The 27,102-nt window shown below is 47.1% G+C and overlaps 2 protein-coding genes across 2 annotated transcripts in view; one reads left to right on the top strand and one right to left on the bottom strand.

The window, feature by feature from the left end:
- Window positions 1–2,780: 2,780 nt before the first annotated feature.
- On the bottom strand, window positions 2,781–5,429 carry Bx42 (Puff-specific protein Bx42). The gene has a single exon (XM_089582427.1). The coding sequence runs from the start codon at window positions 5,394–5,396 to the stop codon at window positions 3,804–3,806; it is 1,593 nt and encodes a 530-aa protein (XP_089438553.1). The 5' UTR covers window positions 5,397–5,429; the 3' UTR covers window positions 2,781–3,803.
- A 169-nt stretch (window positions 5,430–5,598) lies between these two features.
- Window positions 5,599–27,102, top strand: part of PpV (Protein phosphatase V) — a 32,094-nt gene continuing 10,590 nt past the window's right edge. The window contains exons 1-7 of the mRNA XM_089582426.1: window positions 5,599–5,738; window positions 7,016–7,111; window positions 7,345–7,410; window positions 7,508–7,575; window positions 18,922–18,995; window positions 21,207–21,286; window positions 21,411–21,530. Coding sequence (XP_089438552.1) covers window positions 5,670–5,738; window positions 7,016–7,111; window positions 7,345–7,410; window positions 7,508–7,575; window positions 18,922–18,995; window positions 21,207–21,286; window positions 21,411–21,530 — 573 coding nt within the window. The 5' untranslated portion in view covers window positions 5,599–5,669. The remainder of the gene's footprint in view (window positions 5,739–7,015; window positions 7,112–7,344; window positions 7,411–7,507; window positions 7,576–18,921; window positions 18,996–21,206; window positions 21,287–21,410; window positions 21,531–27,102) is intronic.

Here is a 27,102-nt window from a genome sequence, read left to right as displayed (position 1 = left end):
GGCCGGGATCGAACCCGCGTCTTTTGGGTCAGCAGCCGAGCACCATAACCGCTGAGCCACCGCGGCGGCACTTATTACTAGGAGACATGGAACATCGTTAGTATATTAGATCTATGACCGTCATGTCATATGCTTAGTACAATTACCTTTTGTTACTGATGACAACAGTGAATAAACTAGCACCAAAACTGAGTTGATGAGAGTGTAGTTTGAGCCAGAGCCTCCGATATCGGACATGAAGGCAAGGTTCGCAAAATATTGCCAAACCTAGTCATGTCAACCAGTCCTGTAGGACATATGTAAGAGAATTGTGAACACTGGCACACAAATGGACCACATAGCAAAGCTGAATCCTGCTGCCCACATAAACAATCGCAGCTGTATGCTGTGCAGCATCAGAGTAGGCTCTGATTTTTAAACAGTCTTTGAAAAAAAAAAAAACTATATGCCCTATTTGAACTTCGTGCAAATTATTTTAAGACTATTACAAACCTTTACAATAGAATCAATTCATCACAAATAAATTTCAATATGCACTATTTGATTCACTATTCAAAGGTTTTGTATATTTGCACACCCCTACTAAAAACTGATCTGTAGCAGAAATTCATGCATCAAACAAGTACAATTGCTCAGAGAAAGGCCCTAAATCATGGCCTTTCTGGCTCCTTTAAAAATATTTTCTTCCAAAAACACAATACTAACACTCACCCCAAAATAAAACAAACCAACAATCTGATATTTTACTTACACAAATAACGTTAAACACAGCACTATGGTGATGTGCATGAAAGCTCCATGTTGCTGGCAGCTCCACACTAGAAGACTTGCATTAATGAAGATTTAGCCTCTCAGTCCATGTTGCTCCAAACTGCTTCCAACACGTTCTTAAGGCCCATTTATGGGTAGTTTAGATGGATACGAGACGTGCACTTGTTTTATGATATGCTATGCATACTGCTGTGAAAATTTCGGAAATTGCCACGCAAGACACACTTTCACTACCATGAAAAAAAGTGCCATTAGCACTTGTTGGTCATGACATCTGCAATGGCTGTTTCATTAGCAGGCTCCTATGTTTCTGTATAATGTGTCATCACACTGCCTGCCAAAATGATATTTTACAATGATCTGTAAATTCCTGCTCACTAGTGGAAAATAATTAAACTTGGAACTCAACTCAGTATGGTGACTCCGACATTTAAAAAATAGGCACTCCAGCATGACTTGTATTGAAGCATTTTTCCCAACACAATACGACTGCTATATATAATTCCATTCCCATTCTAAGTATGTTTGTATCAGCAGATCATTATCTAGCTGTGATGGCTGTGTTTTCCACAACTGTCACGAAAACTGCCAAGCATGCTAGAATGTATGACGCATAGTAAATACAGGTTGGACTTAAGCCACAGCACTTGATTCAATGACCAAGAAAGCCTTTCAACCATGTAGCTCCCTTTGGCTTTAGGGCACAAGTTTGATTAATACACAGATTGCTTTTCAAGTCCGTCATGCTTTACCTGCACTCACAACCATGTGACAATATTAGAAGTTAATGCAAATGCTTCTGCAGAATCATCTTGGTACACTTGAGAAACAGCAGTACATAATTCTTTCAACTGCTGTACAACAACTCAAATTCTCCAATTTTACTACATTGAATTAAGGGCGTAATAAAACACTGGACCAACACTGTTTCCTCTTTGAGTTAATCAAGTTGGCCTTGCCCTGCTGTCTGCTAGATGTCCTGGTCAGCTTAGTCGGTAGTATGACTGCCCCGGAGAGGCGGAAGACCAGAGTTAGAGGCCTGGGCCAGGATGAAGTTTTCAACTGTTGAAGTTTCTCAGAAAAAAAAAATCAGAAATTGTGGGGTTAAATGTCCCAAAGCAACACATTGACCTACCCAGCAAACCGAAAACCTCTCGGAGACGTCTAGCTAGATGTCTCTGAGAGGTTTTCGGTTTGCTGGGTATGAAGAACGCCTTAGTGGAGGGCTCCGGATTAAGACCACCTGGTTCTTGCGCGCGCTGGCATCACACAGCACCCTGGAACTGCCACAACTGTTATCACACAGGCAATTCATATGGCAGCTCGCAGTTTTACATTCCACCAGCTACTGTTGCCCGAGCCAAGTTGTACAGAAAATCAGGTGGCCCTTACAACAGTCACATGAAGTGATGAAAGATCTTGGTGCAACCATGGAATGACTGCACCATGATGCCATTATAACATGCTGGTGAATATACTGTACATACGCAGAAATGCGCAACTGACTTGGTAAAAGACACTAACACTTAAAAAAAAAAAGAACACTGCCTTTCTTGAACTGAACAAAACAATGAAAACATCACAACAGTGACCACATACCACGGTATCCTCAGGCAATGACCCTAGGTGGGCTAAATAAGGATCCAAAGGAAAAATCACACCAGCTCACAAGTTCTTATTGCAGAATTATGCTTGCACTAGTTGCAGAAGCTAGTGAAACATAATGAAGCATGATCTGAGCAGCAGTACGTGACATGCCGTAGCGCAAGTCACATTATTATGCTACTGCTTCAGTCTCCTGGATATCAATCAGGCTATAGCATTTCAAAGCATCACTTTTAAACACATTTGAATCTGTTCTGCACCACCACATGACTGCACATTCTTGCATTTGTTTTCACATATGCAGCCATCGTAAGGGCAACATATATAACAAACCATAAAGCTGTCTGTCGTCACCTAAACTCAGAACGAAAATTATTGCTTCATTACAAAAGGATACAAAAGACTGTTTTTCTCTTTTTTTATTCACACAGGTATGACGAATGGACATTTTTTTCATGCATGAAAAATTGACAAAAAAAAACAGTAGCAAACAAGACATCATAAAAATGAATGTCAATACATGACAGGTAGTATTGAATGTCAATACATGACAGGTAGTATCTACCCAGTTCCTCTGCCAAGTAACATATCCAGCAATGCACATTAACATAGTGATGAGAGAGACCTACCAAGTGTAGAGGGCATGGTGCAACAAACCTCATGACCACAATGTGTAACATGGCTGCCAGCAGCATGGTGACCAAGCTTAATGGCATGTATACACTAATGTGTCAGCTGAACAGTGCCTGAATGCGCAGTGCCTGCAGTTACAAAACTATGCCATTGACCATGCACTCTCATCATGACTGGCCTTTTATGGCTAGTAAGATCAACCTTTACAATATGAAGGCTGATCTTACCAGGACAGTAGGCCACCTGATTTTTGTTAACCACTCCATGTCTAGGCACAGTTCGCAGCACTCTGCACAGTACAATCTCACACACACCTAATCTTTGCGTCTTTTTTCTCTGTCCGTGTGGTGGTCCTGGTCTTCAGACATCATAAAAATGAATGTCAATACATGGCAGGCAGACTGAATGTCAATACATGACACGTAGCATCTACCCAGTTACTCTGCCAAGTAACATGTCCAGCAATGCACATCAACATAGTGATGAGAGACCTACCAAGTGCAGAGGGTATTGTGCAACAAACCTCACGACAACAATGTGTAACATGGCTGCCAGCAGCATGGTGACCAAGCTTAATGGCATGTATACACTAATGTGTCAGCTGAACAGTGCCTGAATGCATAGTGCCTGCAGTTACAGAACTATGCCACTGACCATGTACTCCGATCATGACTGGCCTTTTATGGCTAGTAAGACCAACCTTTACAACATGAAGGCTAATCTTATCAGGACAGTAAGCCACCTGGTGTTCGTTAACCATTCCATGCCTATGTACAGTACAATCTCACACACAGCTAATCTTTGCGTCTTTTTCCTTTCTCCCTGTGGTGGTCCTGGTCTTCAGTGGGCCGTTTGCTGGCTTTCTTAGCTTCTGTCAAGAACTTGTCCAGGCCAAATGGATCTTCTTCCTCAAGACGTTCAAACTGCACAGGGCCATCACGCCGAGAGGTACGATCTGTGCCAGAGAACTCCTTGTCGGGCACAAAGCGTGAGGTTTTCATGAGCTTTTCCAGGTCCTCTCCGTATACTTCTTTGTCCTGATTCTTCGGCCGATAGACGCCTGGCTGTGCACTGCGCCATGGCTTATCGTACACATCGTAGGCATCATCGTGGCCAAAGCCACTACTCAGCCCTTTGCTCTGGTTGAAGAGCCGCTGGTCAAACTGGACCTCGGCGGGGCGGGCCCCAGGCATGCCCAGCGCGATCTGCTCGCTGATGTCACGCTCGCGTTGCTTCTCCAGCTTGGAGCGCTTGTCCGGAGCGGCGCGGGCGATGTTGCGCTCACGCTGACGGTCCTTGTGTCTCTCGTAACGCATCTGGTCCCTTTCGCGCACGTCCTCGTCCGCGGCGGCTGCGGCGGCCTGCGTTCGGATGCCGGCGCGCTCTTCACGGGCTCTCTGCGCTAGCTGGCGCAAGTGCTCCTCCTTCTTTTCCTTCTCCTTCTGGGCCAGCTTCTTCTCGAGCTGGGCTCGCATCTCGACCGCCTCGCGAGCCTTCCTGTCGGCGATGTACAGGGCCTCGGCCAGCTTGGCGAAGTTCTCGTTGATGTGTACTTGCTGCAAGCCACGGCCGTCGGCGGCCAGCCGCTTGTCCAGGGGCACAGTGTACCCCTTGGCGTTCTTCCAGTTTGAAATGCACGGTGGTATGCGCCACTCCTGCTGCTCTTTGACTGTCACCTTGCGTGTCGGCGAATGCATCACGGGTGCAGGAGGAGACGGGGGGCCCCGGGGGATCTTCTTGTTGATCTTGAACCTCGGTGGCTCCATGGGATCCTTCTGCACCTCGACCATGCGAATAATGCGCTGCTTGGCACCTGAATTGAAAGACATGCCTTGCTGCGACGGTGTGTAGCGAATGTATTGAGCTGGGGCTGTTTTCTCGGCTGCCCGCACTGGCATTGCTGCTGATATCTTAGACTGGGTGAGCTTTTCTAAGGCTAGCCGTGTGTCTTCAGTAGTCTTTTCGATTTCTTCATCATCTGGTTTCTGCAGCGTGGGGTCATCGGTAGTGATTTCCGAAGGCAGCATGTCTTGATAACGGTGGTAGATCACCTTGTCTTTCGACTGTCCTTGCCGCACAATAACATCGTACTTAATCTTGCCCTGGGCGTCTATCTGTACTGGAAGCGCATTGGAAGTAGTTTTCTCTTTCTTTTTGCCCATGTCCATAGGATACTGCGCGACATGTATCTCAGGAAAAGCGCCGCCATCCCCGAAGTCTTCGAGACTTCTGGGAACCCAGCCCCTCCGCATACCATAAGGTGGTGCAGACCGCGTAGTGAGTGCAAGGTGCGTCGATGGAGCGGCATGTTTCCGCGCACGGTCTTCATCTGCACGATCAAATACAGATTGTGTTGGAGCAGGTAACAGCGTCTGCAACGACGCCATTTTCGTCTCGTTACTTTTCCACTGCGCGGTACCGTTTGCTGCGCGGCTGCACTCAGCTTTTCGAATTGTTAGAGTGGTTATATCACAATCAATAATAAGGAAAATAAATTAAAACATTTAATTTAATGTTATAGTAATTTACAGTTATGCATATATTTTACAAAAGTGAAGTTTTTAACGCCAGCAAAATGGTGCGGGGTTACTTTATATGGTTTTCGTCGTTCTTGCTGTGGTAAATGAGTGAGTGCTGTGACAGTTGAAACTGTTTAAGCGATGCTTGATGTAGATAAATGGATAGATATTGCCAAAGAATGCAAGTATTTGCCAGAAAACGATCTAAAGGTGGGCATAACCTTGCAGGAAAGCTGGTGTGCTCCTGACAGCGTTGTTATCTCTTCATGGAGCGTCGTGAATGGGACCTAGTTTTGCCCGGGAATTGATGCGTGCACTGGTTGGGTGGGTGGATAGATACCGGTGGGTGTGAAAACGTTTTTAACTGCTGTTACTAACGTTTATGGGAAAGTATGTTGAGTAGTGCAATCGACGACTCCATATTAGACCCTAGCGTGCGGTCAGGATTGCTTGTATGACTGGCGACGCGTCAGCTTGGAATGACAGCCTGACTACCCTGAGAAACCTTGCTTAGTAGTGACTGAAGTTCTGTCGGGCTTTGGAAATTGTCGCAGATCTGCCGTGTTGTCTCCAACTGTTATGTGAGTTTTAAGCAGATCGCGCATGATTTTAGGCGTATAAGCACGTTTGCACATGTCGTTCTCATGGTGTAAGCAACTAAGGTCAGGAACACGAGTTGCGACTGCTAAGCATTGATTTCTTTCGATAGTGTAAATGCTTGAATGGCTGGGATAGATGTAAATAGAAACTTATGCCTTTGCGTAAAGAGGAGGCCACTGATGTAACGTCGTGTCCTTTGTCGCGGAGACAGCCGTAGCCGTAATTTTCGAGTATTTTCGACGTAGTCATGCTTTAAAACAGAAGTGCCACCTGTGCAGCAGTAGTAGGTTACGTTTCTGCGTGTAGCCTTTCAGCTTACAGGTTAACAGTACGGGCGTTTGACAAAATGTTTGCCTCTGGCACAGTGCTTCAAGAGTATTCAGTAGTAATCAAAAAGCATTTGAACGTATACATAGTTTGTTAATACACATCTGTGTGTCGAAATCTCAGTTGGAATTTGCTGGGCAGGTATGTTGATGGGCATTTCACCACATTTCCATGCCATTACAGGGCTTGATATATCATCTGTTATCTTCGAATTTTGACCACCTTAAGTGCGTTTTAGGCGTTCATACATGTCATCCTTTATGTTCATTTTCCCTTACAAAGGCAGCTGTCGTACAGCTTGTGAAAGCTGCATTTCGTTGGTATATTGCACAGTATTGGAATGAGCACTGCTTCTAAGCATCCTATGCTCTTTAAAATGTGCCAGGTCTGGATGGCATTAAGCATTCCAGAATCTAGGCACATGGTGAGCTTAAATTATGAACCCCTCCTCTTACATCATGTGTTGACTCTCTAGCCTGGGTATTTGTTTTTGTGAAATTTGTGGTGGTGTTTGTCATTTCTGTACATTGAATGCTTGATGTAACATTCTGTTCTGCCAGAAACTGTGTGGCATTGTGTGCCGCCTGCTCCTGGAAGAGTGCAACATCCAACCTGTCTCCACACCCGTCACTGTTTGTGGAGACATTCATGGACAGGTATGCTCAAAAGTTTTGTGGTGCATCTTTTTATTTTTAATTCTTTTTGATGCTAACCAGTTCAGGAGGTAGGCAGAGTTTATTTAGGTTATGGAAAATTCAGCTTGCATGTGTGATAAGAGTATGTTGTGGTTCACTTTGAATTCCCAGCATTTGTGGCCCCAAGTGTTGTTGACAGTCCTGATTTGAGCAGCAAGCATCCATATGTATGGCTCTTTGTGATTTATTTTCAGTTTTACGACCTTGAAGAGTTGTTCCGAACAGGCGGGCAAGTTCCCGAGACAAACTACATCTTTTTGGTATGGCTTTGTTTTTTTATCTCAGTTTCAATTGTGTATAGCAGAAATGTACTAACAGAATTGGCAAAAGATTTATTCACTGTATATTTTCCACTAGGGCGACTTTGTTGACCGAGGCTACTATAGTTTGGAGACCTTCACTCGTCTGCTGACTCTCAAGGCGAAGTGAGTGTTTCAATGCATCTTTCATCATTGGTGGCACACTGTTTGTTCTTAGTGAGGTTTGCCACTATTTTCCTTGCTTGCTATTTTATGGAAAGAAGCACAGTGCTTTTAGGTTTTTCTGTTGCGGGCACACACTGTTCTGCCCTTAAAATAACTTTTTTTTTATTAATAAACCGCCACTATCAACAGCAACAAACATAATAGAAACGATGCAAGGGACAACATTTTTATTCTCTCACCAGATGAGTCTACATTCCAGGGTGTTCATAAGTGTTTCCTCTTTGGGTGTAGCATTTTTATCTAGTATTGAAATAGAAAGGTGTTACATTGAAAGGAAATTTAAAATGTCATATTTCCCAGGAGCATACCACATTTTGGTATAGTAGCCAAAAGTTTGATGCACTTCCACCACCTGTGGTGAACTACTCGCTGCATGCTGTTGTAGCAGAATGAGGGATGAGGGCAGCTGTTGACACCTACACTACACTGCTGCAGCACAGTGAGCTGTCTGTCGGATGCAAAACTTGTGCCCTTAGGTGTTTCTTTTTCTTGGGTAATGGCCAGAATTCCATTGATTTAGTTTCAACATGCAGTGTGGCATTAGTTTTCTCCTCCGCAAAAGTTGGAATGGCCAGTTGGTATGACCGAATGCTGGGCACTTCACGTCTTCTCCACTCGTCCAGCGACACGTTGCCGGTTGGGGCAGCCACTTCAAACTCCTTGATAGACAAAACTTGTTTATTGAAGACTGGAACAAAAATAAAGGCAATTGGAGAAAAAGGTGGTTAAAAGAAAGGCTGTCTAAAAGCGGCCAAGACTGAGACTCGGCGTGCTCCTTTTCTCTTTGTTTGCAGCGGGTTTTAATACCTGCGATAATTGGGCGGAGCTTTATTAAATCTGCTCTCGCCCAACTTAACCAATACTGCTGCAGTGGCACTGTACATACAAGGGGGGGGAGCCCAGTGCTCACCAGAGCCCGACTCGAGAGGCGCCAGTAAAGTCCACTGCTTAGCTAGACAGTCGGGGTTTTCAGAAGTCGCCGACCTTACTGACCCCCACCCACTTGAGAGCTAATCTCTTTTCAATAGGAAACGGTTGCCGGCCCCTTGCGACCCCAACAAGGCTGTTCAGTCTTGGTCCTCAATCCCCGCGGCCTTGGACAGCGTGCGAAGCGCGCGACGCGCTGTCACCATTCCTAACCCCTCCAGACTTCCGACGGACACGGTAGGGGGAAATTAGCTATGGCCGTACACACAACATACAAAAGCGCGCAAAAGCACAAAAGACCCGGCCGTGAACAACATAAAAACACAACAGCACACGGGACCCGACCGTCAACTGGGCGTTGTACCAACAACATACAAAAAGGAGCGCTTCAGCGTCCTACTAATAACTGCAAAAAGAGCATGTTCAAGAAGAAACCTTCAGGTATCCATATACAAGCACAATCCTTAGCTTGCACATTTCATGAATTTGGAGGCAGACAAAAAATGGAACCCTCTGGTGAAGAAATCAGAAAAATCATAGTACATGCGACAACACTGCAATAACTACGGAACGAAGAAAACATATGTCTGCACCGTTTTCATGAAGTTGCACATACATCGCAACATGATCCCAACGTGGGCAAAACAGACATTATAATACTGCGCTCTTCGTCAGACACGGATTATATGTCAGCACAAGAACAGCTCACACAAGGCAAAATCAGCCCCAGCGTGGCTCTGTCCAGTCAGTTTCAGAGTCTCCTAGGTGTAAGATGTTCACGTTCCCCCACTCTCACCCTCTGCCCCATCGTGTGCTCGAGCCACAAGGAATTTTGGCGCGTACCGCAACCTGGCAGTGACAGAGTGGGTTAAGGCTGTGGCCATTAGGTGTTTGTTGCCATCCACCAGGACCGAACACGTCGCCTGTTTGCATGAAAGTGAACATTACGGGCTGCAGCGTGCACAATTCTCGCATTCGTGCTGCTCCCCGGTTGTATCGCTCAGCTCCTACCGCAGTGGAGCCGCCGACCGTGTGCGCATACGGGGCACAAGCCTCCGCGTAAGGCTCTGGGTGCTCGTACCTAGACAGCCTCTTGTGGCATTGCCAGCTCAGCCATCTCGTCATCAGCGACCTCTAGGATTGTGGTCCACCTGTTGGGCAGACCCGCAAGGAGATCGCAGCGTGTTTCACGGTTTGCCCCTATCAGCGGCAGTCTAACTTCATTCCTCTGAGGGCATTGGGCAAGTTCGCCGTCGCCACTGCTCAGATTACACTCATCTATACCGAAGCTTCTCGTGGCGCTGCACGAGTCTTAGTTTTCTAGCTCGGAACAGCCTCGCCTACCCAGCTGTGCTGCCGGCTTCTCCACCACCGCTGTGAGTGCTGTGCATGGTGTTTGAACACGGGCGTCACTTTCACCAACTCTTGTCTGGCATACTGGCGCTTCAGATGGCAACAAACGGTTGCACTGGGCAACCTGGTCGGCAAAGCATTTCATGTCGTCGCTCTCATCAGTGCCATTAGCAATCGCTAATGACACGCTCGGCTGCCTCGCAGCACTCGACGTGCACAGTCTGATCACAGGTCGAATTTTTCGCAGTCACATCCGTGGAGCTCACCTCCACATTGGGAATTAAGAACTGCTGGTCTGTGTGAACATTCGTGGTTGACTGCACAACGTGTGGTTCCTCGACGCTGACTATAGCTGCACTGTCTGTAGGAACCCGGGGTTCCTCCTGACTGTTCTCGAAAGGAACCGACTGAATGCCGCTGCCCCTATCATCTTTATTCACTGCCCCGATCAGCGTTTGATCTGCGTCCCTTACGATACGGTACGACGGCAACTGTGCCATCTCCGGCAGTGCACTAGCCGCTCTCCGTGAGCGCTCCTCCTCCTCAATTCTCTTTCTCTCCTGCTGGAGATTCTCTTCAGCTATCGCTAACTGACGCCTGAGGTCTCGAATATGCGCGTCGTTTCTTTTTTTCTCTGGCTCGCTCGGCCTCTGACATTTGGGCTCGCTCATGGCCATACCGATACCCATAGCCATACCCACTTTGCCAACTGACCGTAGCCATTGTGCCTTGGTTTACTCTAACCTTGCTGCTCAACCCCTCCCGAGGCAAGTGAAGTGAGAATGGGGAAACTCACTCTGTTGTCGGGCACCGATCATGGCACTTGATCCGTGGCAGCAGCAGGTCGCGTCCTGGGGTTCAAAAGTGTGTCCGGAATCCAGAGCTCACAGCCGGCCCATCACTTCCTCCCGGCAGACGAAGTCTGCAATCGCAGGTGCTGCCAAAGTCGCAGCGCTTCGCTCCGTCGGTCTCGCTTCGCTGCCTTTTGGCGCTGTCGTGGAGTCTTGACTCCGAGGCCTCTCACAAAGATGTCACCTCATTTGGACCTTGGTCCGCAGGGTTTCTCACCAGGATGTTGCCCCGTCGATCTTCAGGAAGGTACTGCCTCCAAAAAGTCGGAATGGCCAGTTGGTATGATCGAATGCTGAGCACTTCACGTCTTCTCCACTCGTCCGGTGACACGTTGCCGGTTGGGGCAGCCACTCCAAACTCCTTGATAGACAAAACTTATTTATTGAAGACGGAAACAAAAATAAAGGCAACTGGAGAAAAAGGCGGTTAAAAGAAAGGCAGTCTAAAAGCGGCCGAGACTGAGACTGCGCGCTCCTTTTCTCTTTGTTTGCAGCGGGTTTTAATACCTGCGATAATTGGGCGGAGCTTTATTAAATCTGCTCTCGCCCAACTTAACCAATACTGCTGCAGTGGCACTGTACATACAAGGGGGGGGAGCCCAGTGCTCGCCAGAGCCCGACTCGAGAGGCGCGAGTAAAGTCCACTGCTTGGCTAGACAGTCGGGGTTTTCAGAAGTCGCCCACCTTACTGACCCCCACCTACCTGAGAGCTGATCTCTTTTCAATTGGAAACGGTTGTCGGCCCCTTGCTACCCCAACAAGGCGACGGACACGGTAGGGGGAAATAAGCTACTGGCGCTGTAGGCTTCTAGCTTAACAGCATTGGTGTTGCGAACCTCCATTTGACAGTGGAACTGCACTTACATGCATATACATCCTTAAAGTATGGCCATTACCAAAATACTGCTGCTACTGTGTTGTCACACGGTGCCTTCTTAGAGCAATTATCAGTAATAAATCCAGGAGTGATCAGGATGGTGCTGCTTAGTTTTGAAAGCTTATGCCAGATACTGGACATGCTGGATGCATTATTTGGTATTACTGGAATACCTGGTCCACTACATCTATGTCCCAGCTTTCCAAGGTTGTGAAATATCTTTCTGACACATTTTCACAAACGTTACAAGAGCACATTTTGCGGTAAAAGTCTTACACTAATGGGAAATTAAGGTGTACACAGGTTTTATATAGACTCCTTCAAAATGGCATTTTGTTGGGAAGTGTAGTAGTTCAAGAGAACTGAGAAAGCAGTAAGACTACTGTGGTGTCCTTCAGTTTTACTGCAAAATGTTATGCTTTTCATGTGATTTTGGACAAAATGATTTGGGAGCTAACCAAAAACCGCATTATTTTCACGCACAATAGAACCCCGCTATGGTAAACTGTTTTAGTGAAAACTCGGATATAGTAAAGTGAAGCTGTGGTCCCATTTCGCCTTCCATAGACGACACTACATTTGTTTTTCGGTTATAGAAAAGATTTTTTTCGAGGAAACTGCTATAGTAGAGAGCGTCTGGGCGTGGCTATGTACCTTCCTCAGAATGATAACATCGCGGCAAGCGTGAAGTCTAGGATCACTAGGCAAATAAATGCTGAACACAATAAAACTGTGCTCTCTGAGGTGGCTTCAACACAAAGCTCAGGAGCCGCAGAGAGAAACCAACTTTTTGAAGCCCTTGAATCTGTGAGGCAAAGCGCGCGCTGCGCACGGAATAGTAAATCTGACAGTGCAGGTAAAAAGAAGGCGGCGCAGGTCGCTGAGAAAGGAAAGCCAGTAAAAGTGCAGTGAGCAGTAGGAAAGAGAAGAACGAAGAAAAAGGCGTGCGTTCATAGCACGGCAACACGAAGCATGGGGAAGTAGCGGCAAGAAGCGGAGGCACGGCGGCACTGCGTAAGCGGTTTTGTCGCATGCGTTTCCTAACTACTTCCTCTTAAATGACCCTGAGGCCACAGAATACGACGCTATGATCATGCAAAGCTTTGGTTTGCACATAGAATCAAACTCGCTTTATTTTTGAAGCCATGTTGTATTCATATAAATGCAGTACATCTTCAAGATGTAAACAAAGTCGAAAATGTGATAACATGTGATAACTGAAAATAAATAATTACCGCATAAAGGGACGATAAGAGCAGGAAGTAAGCTATTTCTTACTGTTTCTTCTATAAACCGACACTTTGTGCTTAGTAAGCAGCCAGAGAACATAGTCAGAGCCGTGCTGTCACCAACAACTGATATTGTAAATATTTTTGCTGGTCCGAGCTACTTTAATGTAAAGGAGTTCTACTGTATTCCAAAAGTGCATTCACAGTGCTTCACTCTAGAACTGCATTTGAACCTTCAATAACAGTTTTGCACAGCATAATAAGACACAACGCAAGGATATATAATTAGATTCTGCAGTGGCTGTAGTTGCATTGAAATAAGCAGCTTGAGGCAGTCAATGTATGGGCTGCACGAGCTTGCAGCGGTAAAATCAAGAAAGTAGAGACATACCCTCTTAAAGGTGTATAAACACCTAATTTTTGGTTGCGTGTTTTCTTCTTTGTACTTATGCATAAGTTATTAGTGTATATAGATCACCATGTTGTATTCGTCAACTACCACTTATAATTTAATATATTCCCTCACCTGTTTTGGTTTCAACAGCTGACCGCTGGTTATGATGCCAAAAGGTCGGAATAGGTCACGTTGAGGCATGAAAAAAAAAACTGATATAATTGCTGCTACATCGTTTAAATCCCTACAAACTAAAGCCTACCTGTCTCAAGAGCAGGAATCACAGCGAGTGAAGAGCTGGCAATTATATTGCAGTTTTCTTCATGCCTCATGTGATCTATACTGACATTTGACGTCATAGCCATCACTCGGCTGCTGAAACCGAAACTGAAGCAGGTAAGAGATTAAATTTTATTATAAATTATTTAGCACTCGTAGGTAAATACAAAGGAGAAAACATGCAATTAAAATTTAGTGTTGTTTGTGCTCTAAGATTGCATCAGGTTAACAGGCAGTCAACTGAGAGGTTTGGTTTGGTTTATGGGGTTTAACGTCCCAAAGCAACTCGGGGTATGAGAGACGCCGTAGTGGAGGGCTCCGGAAATTTCGACCACCTGGGGTTCTTTAACGTGCACTGACATCGCACAGTACACGGGCCTCTAGAATTTCTCCCCCAAAGAAATTCAACCGCCGCGGCCGGGATCGAACCCGCGTCTTTCAGGTCAGTAGCCGAGCACCATAACCACTGCCACCGCGGCGGCAGTGGTTATGGTGCTCGGCTACTGACCTGAAAGACGCGGGTTCGATCCCGGCCGCGGCGGTTGAATTTCTTTGGGGGAGAAATTCTAGAGGCCCGTGTACTGTGCGATGTCAGTGCACGTTAAAGAACCCCAGGTGGTCGAAATTTCCGGAGCCCTCCACTACGGCGTCTCTCATAGCCTGAGTCGCTTTGGGACGTTAAACCCCAATAAACCAAACCAAACCATAACCACTGAGCCATCGCGGCGGCCCGGTAAACTGAGAGGGAAACTGCACTCTAGATGATGGCATAACGTAGTCAACAACAAACTTCACCTAGTAAAACCTACCTTTGGAGAATGGGAAGCATGCGGACATCAGAATATTTCGTTGAAGTGATTTTGTGATATGTTCATATTGGAAATGCACATAAAAACCCTTGATTATTGTGGAGACCTGTTGACAGTAAACCACATTACTTCAGCCCTATGTTCCTGCTCGCTCTTCTGTGGATGATGCTTTCTGAGCCGCAAATAAGCCAAGATTTTGTATCCCCATTTGTGGAATGTACTGAGAACATTCTGCTTTAGTCTTCACCAGCCCATGGAGGGCATCATCAGTTCACCGATGGTGCAGAGATAGTGTGTCCACCTGACGTGCTAGAGACATACTGTGCTCGAGTTCTGGTGTAGCTGTACAAATCTGCTGGTTAATAATAAGAAAAGAGCAAAACGCTCGGGTGGCGTACGAGTATCGAGCGTTAGCAATATCGAACAAATATTGGTCATTAGTCATCTTCGCTATATCCGGTACAAATTTTTCGTTATATCCGGATATCTACTTCTTTGATGCCTACGTATACAGCGTAAGAAGGCAAATCGTTTGACACCACTTGGAATGTTCTACGTCAATTAGTTTAGCCCTAATGGACGTTTGAATTTTCATTAAGTCACGGTTTGAGTAACCAAAGTTCGTCGGTGCGAATTTCTATAATATGCAACACTTTGATTCGGCTAGTAATCTTATGCTCGGTAACAAGCTGAATCATTTGATACCACTCAGAACATTCTACGCCAATTATGTGGTGCACAATCTGTGTACCAGTGGTACTACCCACTGGTCCTACTTGAATGACCATGTTTCATACTGACGCGACCTTGAGTAATGCGAGTAAGCGAGCTAACGCTGTAAAATGTGATGGACTATTTATAAATAACATGGCTAGGCCAAATGCAAATTAGGTGTTCTAGCACTTCATTTTTCACTTCGGTTTTGGTTCAAGGCTCGGTTTTCAAGGACAAAGGGATACTGAATAAAAATGTGGAAATACTGAGAATGCGCCAGATTTTCATTCGTAAGGTACAATTGCCCCAAGTATCCATAGATTATATTGGGACTAAAAAAACACCACTAAGTATAACGGGATTATATAGTTATCATTCTGCTTATTTTTGAGCGGATGGCTGTGTTTTGGGTGTATTGTGAGTGGCCACCAGGCTGCACTCCGGGACCACCTGCCTGTGAGTTGGTGGGGCGTAAAATGATGCCTACCCTCAGCAGCACCGTAGGCAAGCTGGTTTGGCAGTGCGCAGTTCAGGAATCCCTGCCCGCTCGCTCCTCTTACAGGCACGAGATGGCACTACCAGTACCATCTCTGCGACATGTTGCTTTTTTGGTTCACCGTTACTGCAGATGATGGGGATTTCCAGTTAATTCTGAATGAATCAGGCATGTAGTCACCCAAAGTATATAATCATGAGATGCAGACAGAGAACAATGAAGCGTGGACATGAGGAAGCTGAATGAAATGAACTGTACAATGAAGGAAAAGCACGGCCATTGTGTTAACTTTCGTGTGGTCCATGCTGGCGACCCGTTGGCGTCGCATTCCTTAATGTGAGAGCTTTGGCAGGCGGATGCTTGGTGCGGCAGTTTGAGAAATATTAGTTAGAATAACTACTTTCTGCTCACTTCTGTTTCAAACGAGTGTGGTTTTATCACTCTCTGCGCCAGAGCTATCGCTTGGACCAAAAATCTCTGCAGCAGATTTTTTGTTGACTATCCCTTTGAGCAAGCTTCAGATAAAGTTTGGCGAGATCGGACATTAAAGGGTCCCTGAAAGGGTGTTTGAGATTGGCTATAAAATGCTTGTGTTATGTAGAGTACAGGCCACCGAGTGTTCATGCCGCGTACAAGACCTCAAAAGTGAGCCGATAATTTACAATGCAATTTTAAGAATTCCCACTTCCATGCCTTGTGGCGACTAGCGGTGCAGAGCTTCCGCCTGAATCCGTGTGCATCACATCATGTAGTGCTCGTTACGTCAGGAGCAGACTGCTATCATTGGTTTGCGGTGCCAGCTCCATCAACACCAAACCAGTTTAGGGGGCGTTGGCTCCACCCCCTGGGGAATCCCCACGCACGTCAGCAGCTAATGGAGGGGCTGAGTGTGTGGATCCGGCGAACCGACATTTCAGTGTGCAAAAAATGATGAGAGGTGAGGGTAAGGCGCGAAGACGCGGAAATTTGATTTTGACTACAGTTAACTCAGCTACCACAAAACGCATCAAAAAAGTTTTTGCAGGAGGATACTTGTGACGCTGTGTCCTTTAGCATCCTAGGCATCATCATCATCAGCCTGACTACCCCCACTGCTAGGCAAAGGCCTCTCCCATGTCTCTCCAATTAACCCTGTAGGGCAGCGATGGCGTAGAGGTAGAGCATCTGCCTCATGTGCAAGAGGACCGGGGTTCGAATCCTGGTGCCACGCAATTCTCCACCGTGTTTAAAAAAAAAAATTTGCGTGTTGATGGAATTGCATAACCAGGCCTGGAGTGCGGCTTGATCTCGGTGAGAACCGACAAAGCACTTCCTTACCAGAACAGGATTTCGCTACCCTAGTGTAGTACTTGGCCGCAACCTTCTATGAACAAACCAATTAACCCTCGGCCCTCAGTCCCCAGCGGCTGCAGAGCAACTGACCAAGGCGGTGGTCAGACCTGTGACTCAGCAGAAGGTGCTAAGAATCCTAGGCATATCGCATCTTTGTTGAGACCCCCTTTCTCAGCCCCTTTAAGCTCCGCCTTAAGGGTATTGCGCATTAGCATTAATGGGTTAATGTCCATGTATGTGGAATTGGTCATTGTGTACTTTGCATTCATAGATAGCTGGGAGTCCTCATACCACTCCTGGTGCAGTGATGCAGTGCTTAAGCAGTGCGCCACTACCCTGCGGTGGCAGGGCTTGTGAGGCCCAGGTTGCTCTTCCCGAGCAACCTCTCGCGACCAATCATTAATTGAACTGCCACCTGCTGTGGTGGGCAGTTTGCTCATGATCCAGTGGCCAGACAGGCAGTGCCGAAAGCAGTGAGTGAGGGTCTTAGTACTGTGCTGACAGCGCTAGCACTGTGAAGCCATGTGATGAGGTGAACATCGGGTGTGCTTCAGGGAGGCCTTTGGTGTCGTTTGCTCAATTTCCATACTACATCGCTGTCGTGCAGTGAGGCCAATCAAATCGGAGAGCACAACAGTGGCCCCCCGAAGGCTTTGCAGACAGACAGCAAATGTACCTTAATATTAATGAGCAGTTATTCTCTGGATAGTGTTTTGGTTACAAGATTAGACCTCTTATGATATGCAGTGGCTCTTTTGGAGCATCGTCTGCTGCGGCTTCGATGCAAAGCAGGTTAGGGTCAGCAACACCTGGTGAGCGGTGTGCTGCCAGCACGCTGGTGGGTGGCACATTGCTGCAAGGAGTGCATCACTAGTGTGGGTGTAATGTATTCTTGTTTCTAGATTACGGATAAGCTTATAGCTTTTTTATTGCCTCTTTTTTATATATTGAATTATTGATAGTATATTAAACTATTTTGTGATCCCCTTTGAATTTGATATATCCGGGTTCGACTGTATAAATATTTGGAATGGTAAAACTTTTCATTTTTCTTATAATTTTAGGAAGATGAAATGCCACGTGTGGCTAATTGGCTGCTTCTCATCAAATGGGGGCAGTAGTTGCTGCTTCACAGAGCTGTTGCTAAGTGACTAGTGGTTTCTGTATTGAAATTGCCACCTGCCAGATTTATTTCAATTGTTGTAACCGGTGTCAAAACTGTGCATGGATTTTCACTTGCAAGTCCGCGGGAAACCATGAATACGTGGCACAGGGCATTAGAAGGCCAACAGTTGTGGCAGGGTCTATTATAGGGAGAGCACTGTTCTCGTTGACAGGGCTAACCAAGAAGCATTCATGGTTCACTGAAAACTGGCTGTTGGACTGTTGCTTTAGGAAACCGCTCAATGCTGCTCTGCAATCCTCCATTGTTTATGCACTTGATGACCTCGTGACAAATGAAATATTTCAGGGAATGTGCCTTTCCACTAATTCTTTTTCATCTAGTTCTGCTGCTGAAAGTGAAGGTCCCAGAAAGAATCGCTCCAAAGTGTGGCTCGGAGCTTCTGCTACCAGAAATGAGAGTTGTGTGCACAAAACTTTGGTAGGGAGTTGAGCAGCAGGGACCAAAAGGTCGTGCATGCTGTAGTAGTTAGTGAGACCTTTAAAGCATGATTGGGAACAGGCGCATTCACGTAAGCCAGATTTCTGCGAAAGTGCGATGGGAGTTTAAACGGAGCATAGAATTGCTGAATTGGGCGAAGTGGCCTTTTTTTGCTTGGACACACTGTATTGTATAGTTTTTAACGAATTTGCAGACTTTGCCATGCCTGCACATTTGTTTGATGCTGCAGTGCAAAGTCTGTGAGTGCAGCAGGTGGATAAGTACTGATAGGGCACATGATGAATGTGAAATGCTCATTTTACTGATATGCTAAGAGATCTTGTAACCTGTGACCTGCTTTAAGCTCATGTTATATGCTTTACATTATTGTGTTTAAAGTAGTCGTGCTTGCATTTCAACAGGTGGCCTGACCGGATTACACTTCTGCGAGGGAACCACGAAAGTCGACAGATCACCCAAGTTTATGGATTTTATGGTGTGTGTTCAGTTGCAGATTACTTCTTTTCTCTCAGTTTCTAAAGAGCTGTAAGGTTGAGTGACTCAAGTTCACCTTGTGTCATGCAGGTGGTCACCCAAATTTTCACCAGAACGCGGTTGTCAGCTGCATCCTTGAAATTTAAAGGGATACCGAGTAAAAATATTAGAAAAAAAAATTATATAAGTACCGAAATTGCACTCCTACAATATGATTACCCTGGTAGGCATTCATTATTCCAGTTATTTTTGAGCAGATGGCTGCATTGATATTATATTTGGCGAGTAAGCAGTGGTGAACACCCCATGCACTTCGGGCTGCAAGCCGATGGATGTGACATTGAACCCACGGGCAGCAGCAACAAAGATAAATGAGCTGGCAGAGCTCGATTGAAGTTTCCCCAGCACGCCATGTCTGTCCAGCGATGCTATTTTCACTATTGCGTGGAACAGTGCCTTTCCATTCTCCTGCGGTGTGCCAGCTGCTTGACACATCAAAGTAAAAAACCACGAGAGACAGGCTGTGTGTATCTTCAGGCGCAGACAGGAGGCAGGTGAATGAAATGCACTAGACAAAGAAACAAGAGCATGTCATGTGTGGCCCTTCGTGTGGCTTGTGCTGGTGATGGCTGGCGATGGGCAAAGACGAGCCCGGTAGTGTTGACATCACATTCAAAGCAATGTTGTTTTGCTCACTCAATGCCACAGCTACCATTTGGTCAAATGTAATTACTCATTGACATCCACCCAAGCGCAGCCATACGGCTACAAAGGAAAGCTGCACAGCTTTCTCAGAAACTTCGCAGTTAAAGAAGAATTTGTCCTGGTCCGGGGTTCGAACCCAGAACCACCGCTTCACCGGAGCTAACCGGGACGGCAAGCTTATGGTAGGGCGAGAGAGCATGTATCTGTAAGTAGGAACAGTGTTGGTCAAATGTTAAGGGAATCCCCCAACCCAAGGTGGAGTAGAATTTGTAATGAGGGAGTAATTACTCATTGACATCCACCCAAGTATAGCCATACGGCTACTCCACCCTGGGGGATTCCCCTTAACATTTGACCAACACTGTTCCTACTTCGAGTTACTGGTCAACTCGCTCTCGCCCTACCATAAGCTTGCCGTCCCGGTTAGCTCAATAGACCTCTCCCGGCCTACGTCATCAGCGCACGTGTTTCTGACCCGATGGGCAAAACATGCGCCGTACCGAGAGGGCTCACACCGGGAGAAGAAAGGCTGCGAGGCGTTTCGAATCGGGGTACAAAAGTAGTGGGGGAGCGCTGAGCACCAGAAAAACCGGTTCAGAACCGAAAGTCGACGATTTTGCCCATCGGGGCACACCTTTTTGACTTCACACTGTTTACATCGGGGAGAGGTCTATTGGTAGAGTGACTACTCCGGTGAAGCGATGGTCTCGGGTTCAAACCCCGGACCAGGACAAATTTTTCTTAAACTGCGAAGTTTCTGAGAAAGCTGTATAGCTTTTCTTTGTAGCCGTATAGCAGTGCTTGGGTGGATGTTACCATTTGGGTTAATGATCTCAGTGGCAGAATTTCTGTTCACATTCCCTCTAAGGTGCCTGTAGTTCATATGTCTTGTTTAGGAGGGTGTCAAGGGGAAATGTTTTCTAATGTCTTATTTATTTGCCTACAAGGCATATTTTCTGTTTTATTTCTGTCGTTAGGCCGCAGTGTGCATTTTCTGGCACCAGTTTGATACTTCTCTGAATTGCCTTATTTTCTTGGTAGCTATGCCACCTGCATCACCGGTGGCCTCTGCACTAAGGATATGAGTCTTCTTCTTTGGTGTGAGTGCTAGTGTGACGGTCATAGCCATGATAACAGTGCTTTAGAAGGCAAATGCTAGTCAATTTATTTTGAAATATAAGCCAGGTGTGTAATGGTGGCCTTTGGAAAATGACAAATGATTCCAAACACAGGTGTTTTGTATTTATTGTTTAGATAGAATTTTTACGGGCTTTGAACAGATGAGAAAAGTATGGTTTCTGCCCTTGTGTTACTCAAAAACATAATAGATCTTTCAGAAAAGCTGACAAGAGGTTTTCCAGACACATTGAGCTTTTAATGCTGAATTAAGTTTCGTAGTAGACGGCTGTTGTGAACAAATTATAACAAAATGGTTAGTCTATGATAGCTTGAGTAGGGATGAATTTTAAACTCCAGTCCTCCTCCTGTTCTTGTTTTTGTGTTGTAGATGAGTGCCAGACAAAGTATGGGAATGCAAATGCCTGGAAATACTGCTGTAAAGTGTTTGACCTTCTGACTGTGGCTGCAGTAAGTGCACCATTTGTTTTTAGTTATGCATGATAATTCTGTAGTAAAAGCGGAGTAACTGCTTCAGAGTTGCTGTTTATTGGGACGATTGTCTAATGTGCAAAATTTATAACTTTCCTTTCAGATAATTGATGAACAGGTGCTTTGTGTCCATGGAGGACTGTCACCTCAAATCAAGACTCTAGACCAAGTGCGAACAATTGAGAGGAATCAGGAAATTCCCCACAAGGGTGCCTTCTGTGATATCCTTGCATTTGTGAAATCACATTCATCATGTGAACTGGAGGGCAATGTGCAAAGAGAGCTTGTGAGGCTTGTTTTGTTCGCACTACTAATCTGAATCGTTATGTGTTTTTAGACTGCAACTCTTTGTCTGGCTATTGGTCGTATTCTAAAATGTACATTTTTGTATCGTGGATGTGTAAGCACGTTTGAAACATAGTGTGCTCATTTAGGTTCACAGTGTCGGCATATGGCTTTTCTAGAACACTTGAGGAGTGCACTGCAGAGTATATATATGGCAGAATTAGACGTCTGCTAATAATTTTCCTGGCTTGTGGATAAATGTCTCGACTTTCTAGTTGGTGTTGACCCTAGAACCTAGCAACCGCAATAGGGGGTTGCTTTGTTTGCAGGGTAGTGTGTCACTCGAGCACTGTGCAGAAGTTTGATGCTGACTGTGTATTGTGGGGTTTAAATAGGAGGTATGAATATGTGAAGGTCGCCTAAGAGGCAACTGGGGCCACATTTATTAGAGAGCTGCTGGAGAGGAGATTGCAGAGGAGTGGAGGTGGCAGCATCCAGCCGTGGCCAAGGTCCCAGGCCATTCTCTAGCGCACGCTAACGACATTTTGTCCCCTTTGGCATTTTGCCCCTGCCGGCCGCGCGGGTTGTTACAGGGCGTCCCCCTAGACGATTAGTCAGTAATTGAAGCAGGTATGTGCATCAGCGATGCACAAAGGGGTCACAAATCGCTGGCCGGTTTGTCAAAAGAATCGTGCAGGGCGTTCGGAGTCTGAAGGCGCGGCTCACACAGGAGACCCTGGCTGTGGCGTGGCAGCCGTGCTTTCATGGGGCATCGGGTGACACGTAGTGACAGGTGAGGGTTGTGGGTTGGCCTGCTATGTGGACCTAGTGCTGGTGGTTCTGGTGCAGCAATTAATGGCTGGCACATGATGGACGGCGTAGCAGAGGTAGCTAGGTGTGTTGCGGGTCACGAGATTCGCCCAACTGCTGCTGGGCCAAGCTGCCAGGTACCCAGGCGGGCAGCTACAGGAGGCGCAGCGAGGTGCGAGGAGGGGGATTGACTGTGGTGGACTGCATGGGGCTGATGAAACACGCTCACAGCCAGCCGTGGACTGATTGGCTTGAATGTGACAGGCGGCCACAGGAGTGGCGCCCTTGCCACCGCTGCCAGCCATTCATGAAGGACGATGCCGTCGAGGTAGCAGCACTCGGAAGCAGCCTCGGCACTGTGGCAGCAACCGGGGGCACGTCCGCGGGCCTGGTCAGCCTAGGCGGCTTACGAAGCTGCAGCGTGGTCGGAACCTAAATCTGCTCTGAACAAGAGGTTGTGTGCGGTGGTCTCCCGTCGAACTTGCGTTTGGCGGAGGCCAAGCTTGTGGTGTCAGGCTTCTTTGAAGATGCTAACACCAGTGGGGAGCAAGAAGCAAGTGGGGCCACATTTATTAGAGAGCTGCTGGAGAGAAGATTTATTTATTTATTTATTTATTTATTTATTTATTTATTTATTTATTTATTTATTTATTTATTTATTCTCAAAGGCCCCTTTCGGGACATTACATGAAGAGTGCGGCGCCCGGGTACCGAACCCGGGTCGCAAGAATGGGAATCTTGCATGGAGGAGCGGAGGTGGCAGCATCCAGCCGTGGCCAAGGTCCCAGGCCTAGTTTAGCTTGAGGACAGGCACTGGTCTCGGTTCAGGGTCCTTTTCAGGCAAAGTGGGCGGGTGACAATCAGCGTGCTTGGTACTGCTGTCACCAGTTTGGCCTTCTCATCCTGCTTCGTGTGACTTTTCGTGCATTGTGTACCTTTGAAGGGGCTTGGGGTGTGGCTAGCAGGCATGGGCTTTGCCAAGCATTCTTTAACATCAGCTGGCCACGGCTTTGACGTCGCTGCAGAGGCCTGTTGAGCTGATGGTTGTTGTGATGAGGCAGACAGGGATACCGAAAGCTGCGACACGGATGCTGCTGCAGAGCGTTCCGTGTTGTCAGGATGCAGTGGCGACAATGTCAGTGAAGGGCGATGGGGTGGGGACTGGGCAGAATTTGTCTCTCAGTGGGAACGATTGCAATGAAGCTTCATAGCAAGGGCATCATTTTACATACTAGTTGCGGGCGGACACGATGAAGCACAAGGAGGCAGCTCCAAAGACACGCACAAGACAGTTGTGGGAGCATGACGTGCGCCAAAGCTCATGTTGAGCCTACCTGGTGTGTCGTGGAGAGGTACAGCCGGGCTGGTGATGCTGGTGATGCTGGGCAGGAGTGGCAGGGAGGTGGCCAGGGGCTGCCGAGGCTGGCAGTGTTCTGACGAATGCTGCATGGGCGAGAGTGAGGCTGGTGCGGGGCCAGATGCTGGTGGCCGCGAAAGCAGGTCTGCAGTGCTGTAGAGTGGCAATAGGACGTAGCGGGCTCCGAAGTGCGCCAAGATGGCCGCACACAGCTCATCGTATGACCGGCAGCCTAAGGCAGGACAGGTGAGCCGGCGAAGCAGGTCGGGCGGGAGTATATCGCAAAGGACTCCGTGTTTGAACAGCTGGATAGTGATGTTGTTCATGTACAGTGCAGCCTCGGAACTGAGCAAACCACCCGCCAACACCTTGTGGCCCGAACGCCGGAAACGGCGGTTCAAAGCCTTGGTCTTGTCAACCCGCCATCCTGGAACGTCGCTGGGAAAGAAGGGGCGGTTCACCGGGTCACCACGTTGTGGAGGTCACCTAAGAGGCAACTGTGGCCACGTTTATGAGATGGCTGTTCTAGAGGAGACAGCGGCAGAGCGGCGGTGGCAGCGTCCTACCCTGGCCAAGGTCCTAGGGCGTTCTCTAGCGTGTGCTAATGACATTTCGTCCTCGTCGTTTGGCATTTTGCCACTGCCGGCCACGTGGGTTGCTGCAAATACATTCACCCCATTTAACAGCAGCTGACATTCCAAACTGCCGGACCCCTCCCTGTGATCACACACACTACCGAGCATACGCCAACCAGAGCAGGCCTTGCTCTGACAGAAACAAAAGAACAACACTGGCTGACACAAACAAGGCATTTATTACTTCAACAACAATATCACCGGCTAGCAACAAAATATGCTAAGGAATTGAGATCGTCTGACTCACCAGCAAGGTTGCAAGCGAATGTTCGCCCACTCTAGGGCAGGGGAGAAACTCCAAGGCCGAACGAGACGAGCTCGCGGGAATGTTCCCCCCACGAGGCCTTGCCCCGCTGGCGGAGAGCAGGGCGCCGCCCGAAACGTCCATGCGCGTCAAGTTCCCGAGCTGAAGAGAGAGAGAGGTCTCCCCCAAGCGTGCAGTAGTCATGTCGTCCGTGGTGATAGATTCATTAAGATGCAGGTGCCCACCCTTGCTAGTTAAGGTAACTAGGGAGGACGCATTGCGGGGAAGCAAACCTAACGGGACGGAGCAGGTCCAGTCCCCATAGTATTCATATGCATGCACATGCATTGTGCAGTGGTTTGAGTTTCAACATTCACATGAGATGGAAAAGCAGGCATGCACTTGTGAGGTAGTTTCGGCGTCCTGTTTTAGAAAACCTGTTTCAGTGATAGCACTTTTACAGACGCTGTCTTTGTACTAATAGGAAGGTGTTGAGCTGCATAATTTGACAAATTTGTCAGAGCAAAGAGTGCAAAAGGCACATTCACAAAACTCCAGCACTCCTGAGGTGCCTGTAACTTCATGAATGGGCTTAAAATAGCTTTTATTTATTCTTCCTTAGTGAAAACCCTAGTTATCATCATACAGGGGTCATATGTAGTTTGTGATGCATAATTAACAAATGCAAATAAATAATTGCTTGTGTCCAGAGATTTCTTTCCAAAGGCATATCTATTGTCGGGCTTGATAGGATGCAATGTTGGGTAGGATTAATTGGCTACAGTATTTACTCACCTTACTTGCGTAATGGACACATCATCTGTTTTGACCGTGAACATGGGGATTTTTCCCCCTCGCATAATAGATGCACTTGCATTCTTGTTCTGTGAGCTTTTGAAGGGAAATTGCACTGCCAGGAGGCATTTTAGCTTTGGCAGGGTGCATGTGTGCTCGTACCACTACGCATTAAGCAGGGGACACATGGGTAATGAGAAGCCGGATATGTGGCTGCTCATTGAAGTCAATGTAAGATGGATGGGACCACCGAGCTGGAGATATGGTGTCCTGTTCAGACTCTGCCAAGAACCGTGATAACTGCATGGAGTCATTGCCGCTATGCAGCATTTCCTCAGCTTATCTTAAATCTTCTTGTGCTTGGTTTTACACCAGAAAGAGTGCTTGCCTGCTGCCTTAGAGTACTGGTAGAGTGCACTCATACTGTGGCAGCAAGCTGCATGCAGTGGTGGGCTGACATGACGGGCAGCGGGGAACTAATAGCATGTTGCTTTCTAGGCATCACTAAGTTTAGCCTGCATTACATAAGCCACAGCAAATAGTGCTTTTGAACTAGATCACGTTTACAGTCCATCATCAGTGTAATGATCACACATCAGAATGAAAGTATGGTTTGTTTGTGCAGCGGTTTCAGTATCAAAGTGAGCAGACAAGCAAGTCAGGCTTAAGTCGCCTTCGACGAATAGCCGCTATTAAATGTGACTATGGGTTTTGTTTTCTAGCCAGTTTATCACACATGCCAAGTTCTGTTCTGAACTATCGACAGAACTGTAATTGCTGCTAGTTGTGTGCTGATTCGCACCATTTTGCACTCCCTATGTCTGCACTTAGATTTAGGATGATGTGCAGTGTTGTGAGGTCATCCGATAAAATGCACCACATGCTAGTCGAGTATGTGTTTTTTTATGATTATTTCAAAACTACGTTGGTGCATAGTTTAAATTAGAGCACCTGCCGAAAAAATGTAGACAGTAGACGATGGTGTGTGGGGTTTAGCACCCCTAGGCTGCACGTGGGCTTCACGAGATGCTGTAGTGGAAGGCATCAGACCAGTTTCGACCACCTGGGGTTGTACTTGCGCTCACATTGCTCACATTGTAGAGCACGTGGGCATTTTTGCATTTCACCTCCATTGAAATGCAACCGTTATGGCAAGAGATGAATGTGCTATCGGCCGGAAAATAAAATGGACCACCGCTCAGGCTAGCGGAGCGGCTGCGGGGCCACACCGTGGCGCTGTTATCTCGCGCCGCTCGCTGGCAGCCAGAGTGCCCCGAGTGACGACAGACTTTGCCCTCGCCCTCGCGCGGGGGCTTGTCACGCTTGATAAATATCTAGTGTTGCATTCAGCTGCTCTGCTGTTGACGGTCCCGACGAAGGGGAGCGCGCATCGCCTATTCATTGAGCACATCGGGCTGTGGCAGATCAGTTTGACAGCCGCAGTCGGTCAAACCGCGGCTGTGTGAAGAAACGAGTCGGAGTTTTGTTTTTGGTTGTCCTTTTATATTGCTCTCATGTTAGATGTCACTGCTAATCCCCTGCATCCACCATAGCCGGATTTTAGGCAACGCGGTCCAAGACGCCGCATCGGCAGCCACCGTGACGGGCGCTTTTTCATGCCAGTGAGATAACAGAGACGGCGAACTTCTCTGCGGGCGCTGCTTCTCTT

The sequence above is a fragment of the Amblyomma mixtum genome, chromosome 3 (genome assembly GCF_055824585.1).
Source record: "Amblyomma mixtum isolate Tamu chromosome 3, ASM5582458v1, whole genome shotgun sequence".
Classification (NCBI taxonomy): Eukaryota; Metazoa; Arthropoda; class Arachnida; order Ixodida; family Ixodidae; genus Amblyomma; species Amblyomma mixtum.
Note: the sequence above shows the minus strand (reverse complement) of the source record. Positions and strands in the feature narration are given on the sequence as shown.

Coding starts and splice junctions, on each gene's coding strand:
- Bx42 (XM_089582427.1), bottom strand. CDS start 5,396: ATGGCGTCGTTGCAGACGCTGTTACCTGCTCCAACACAATCTGTATTT.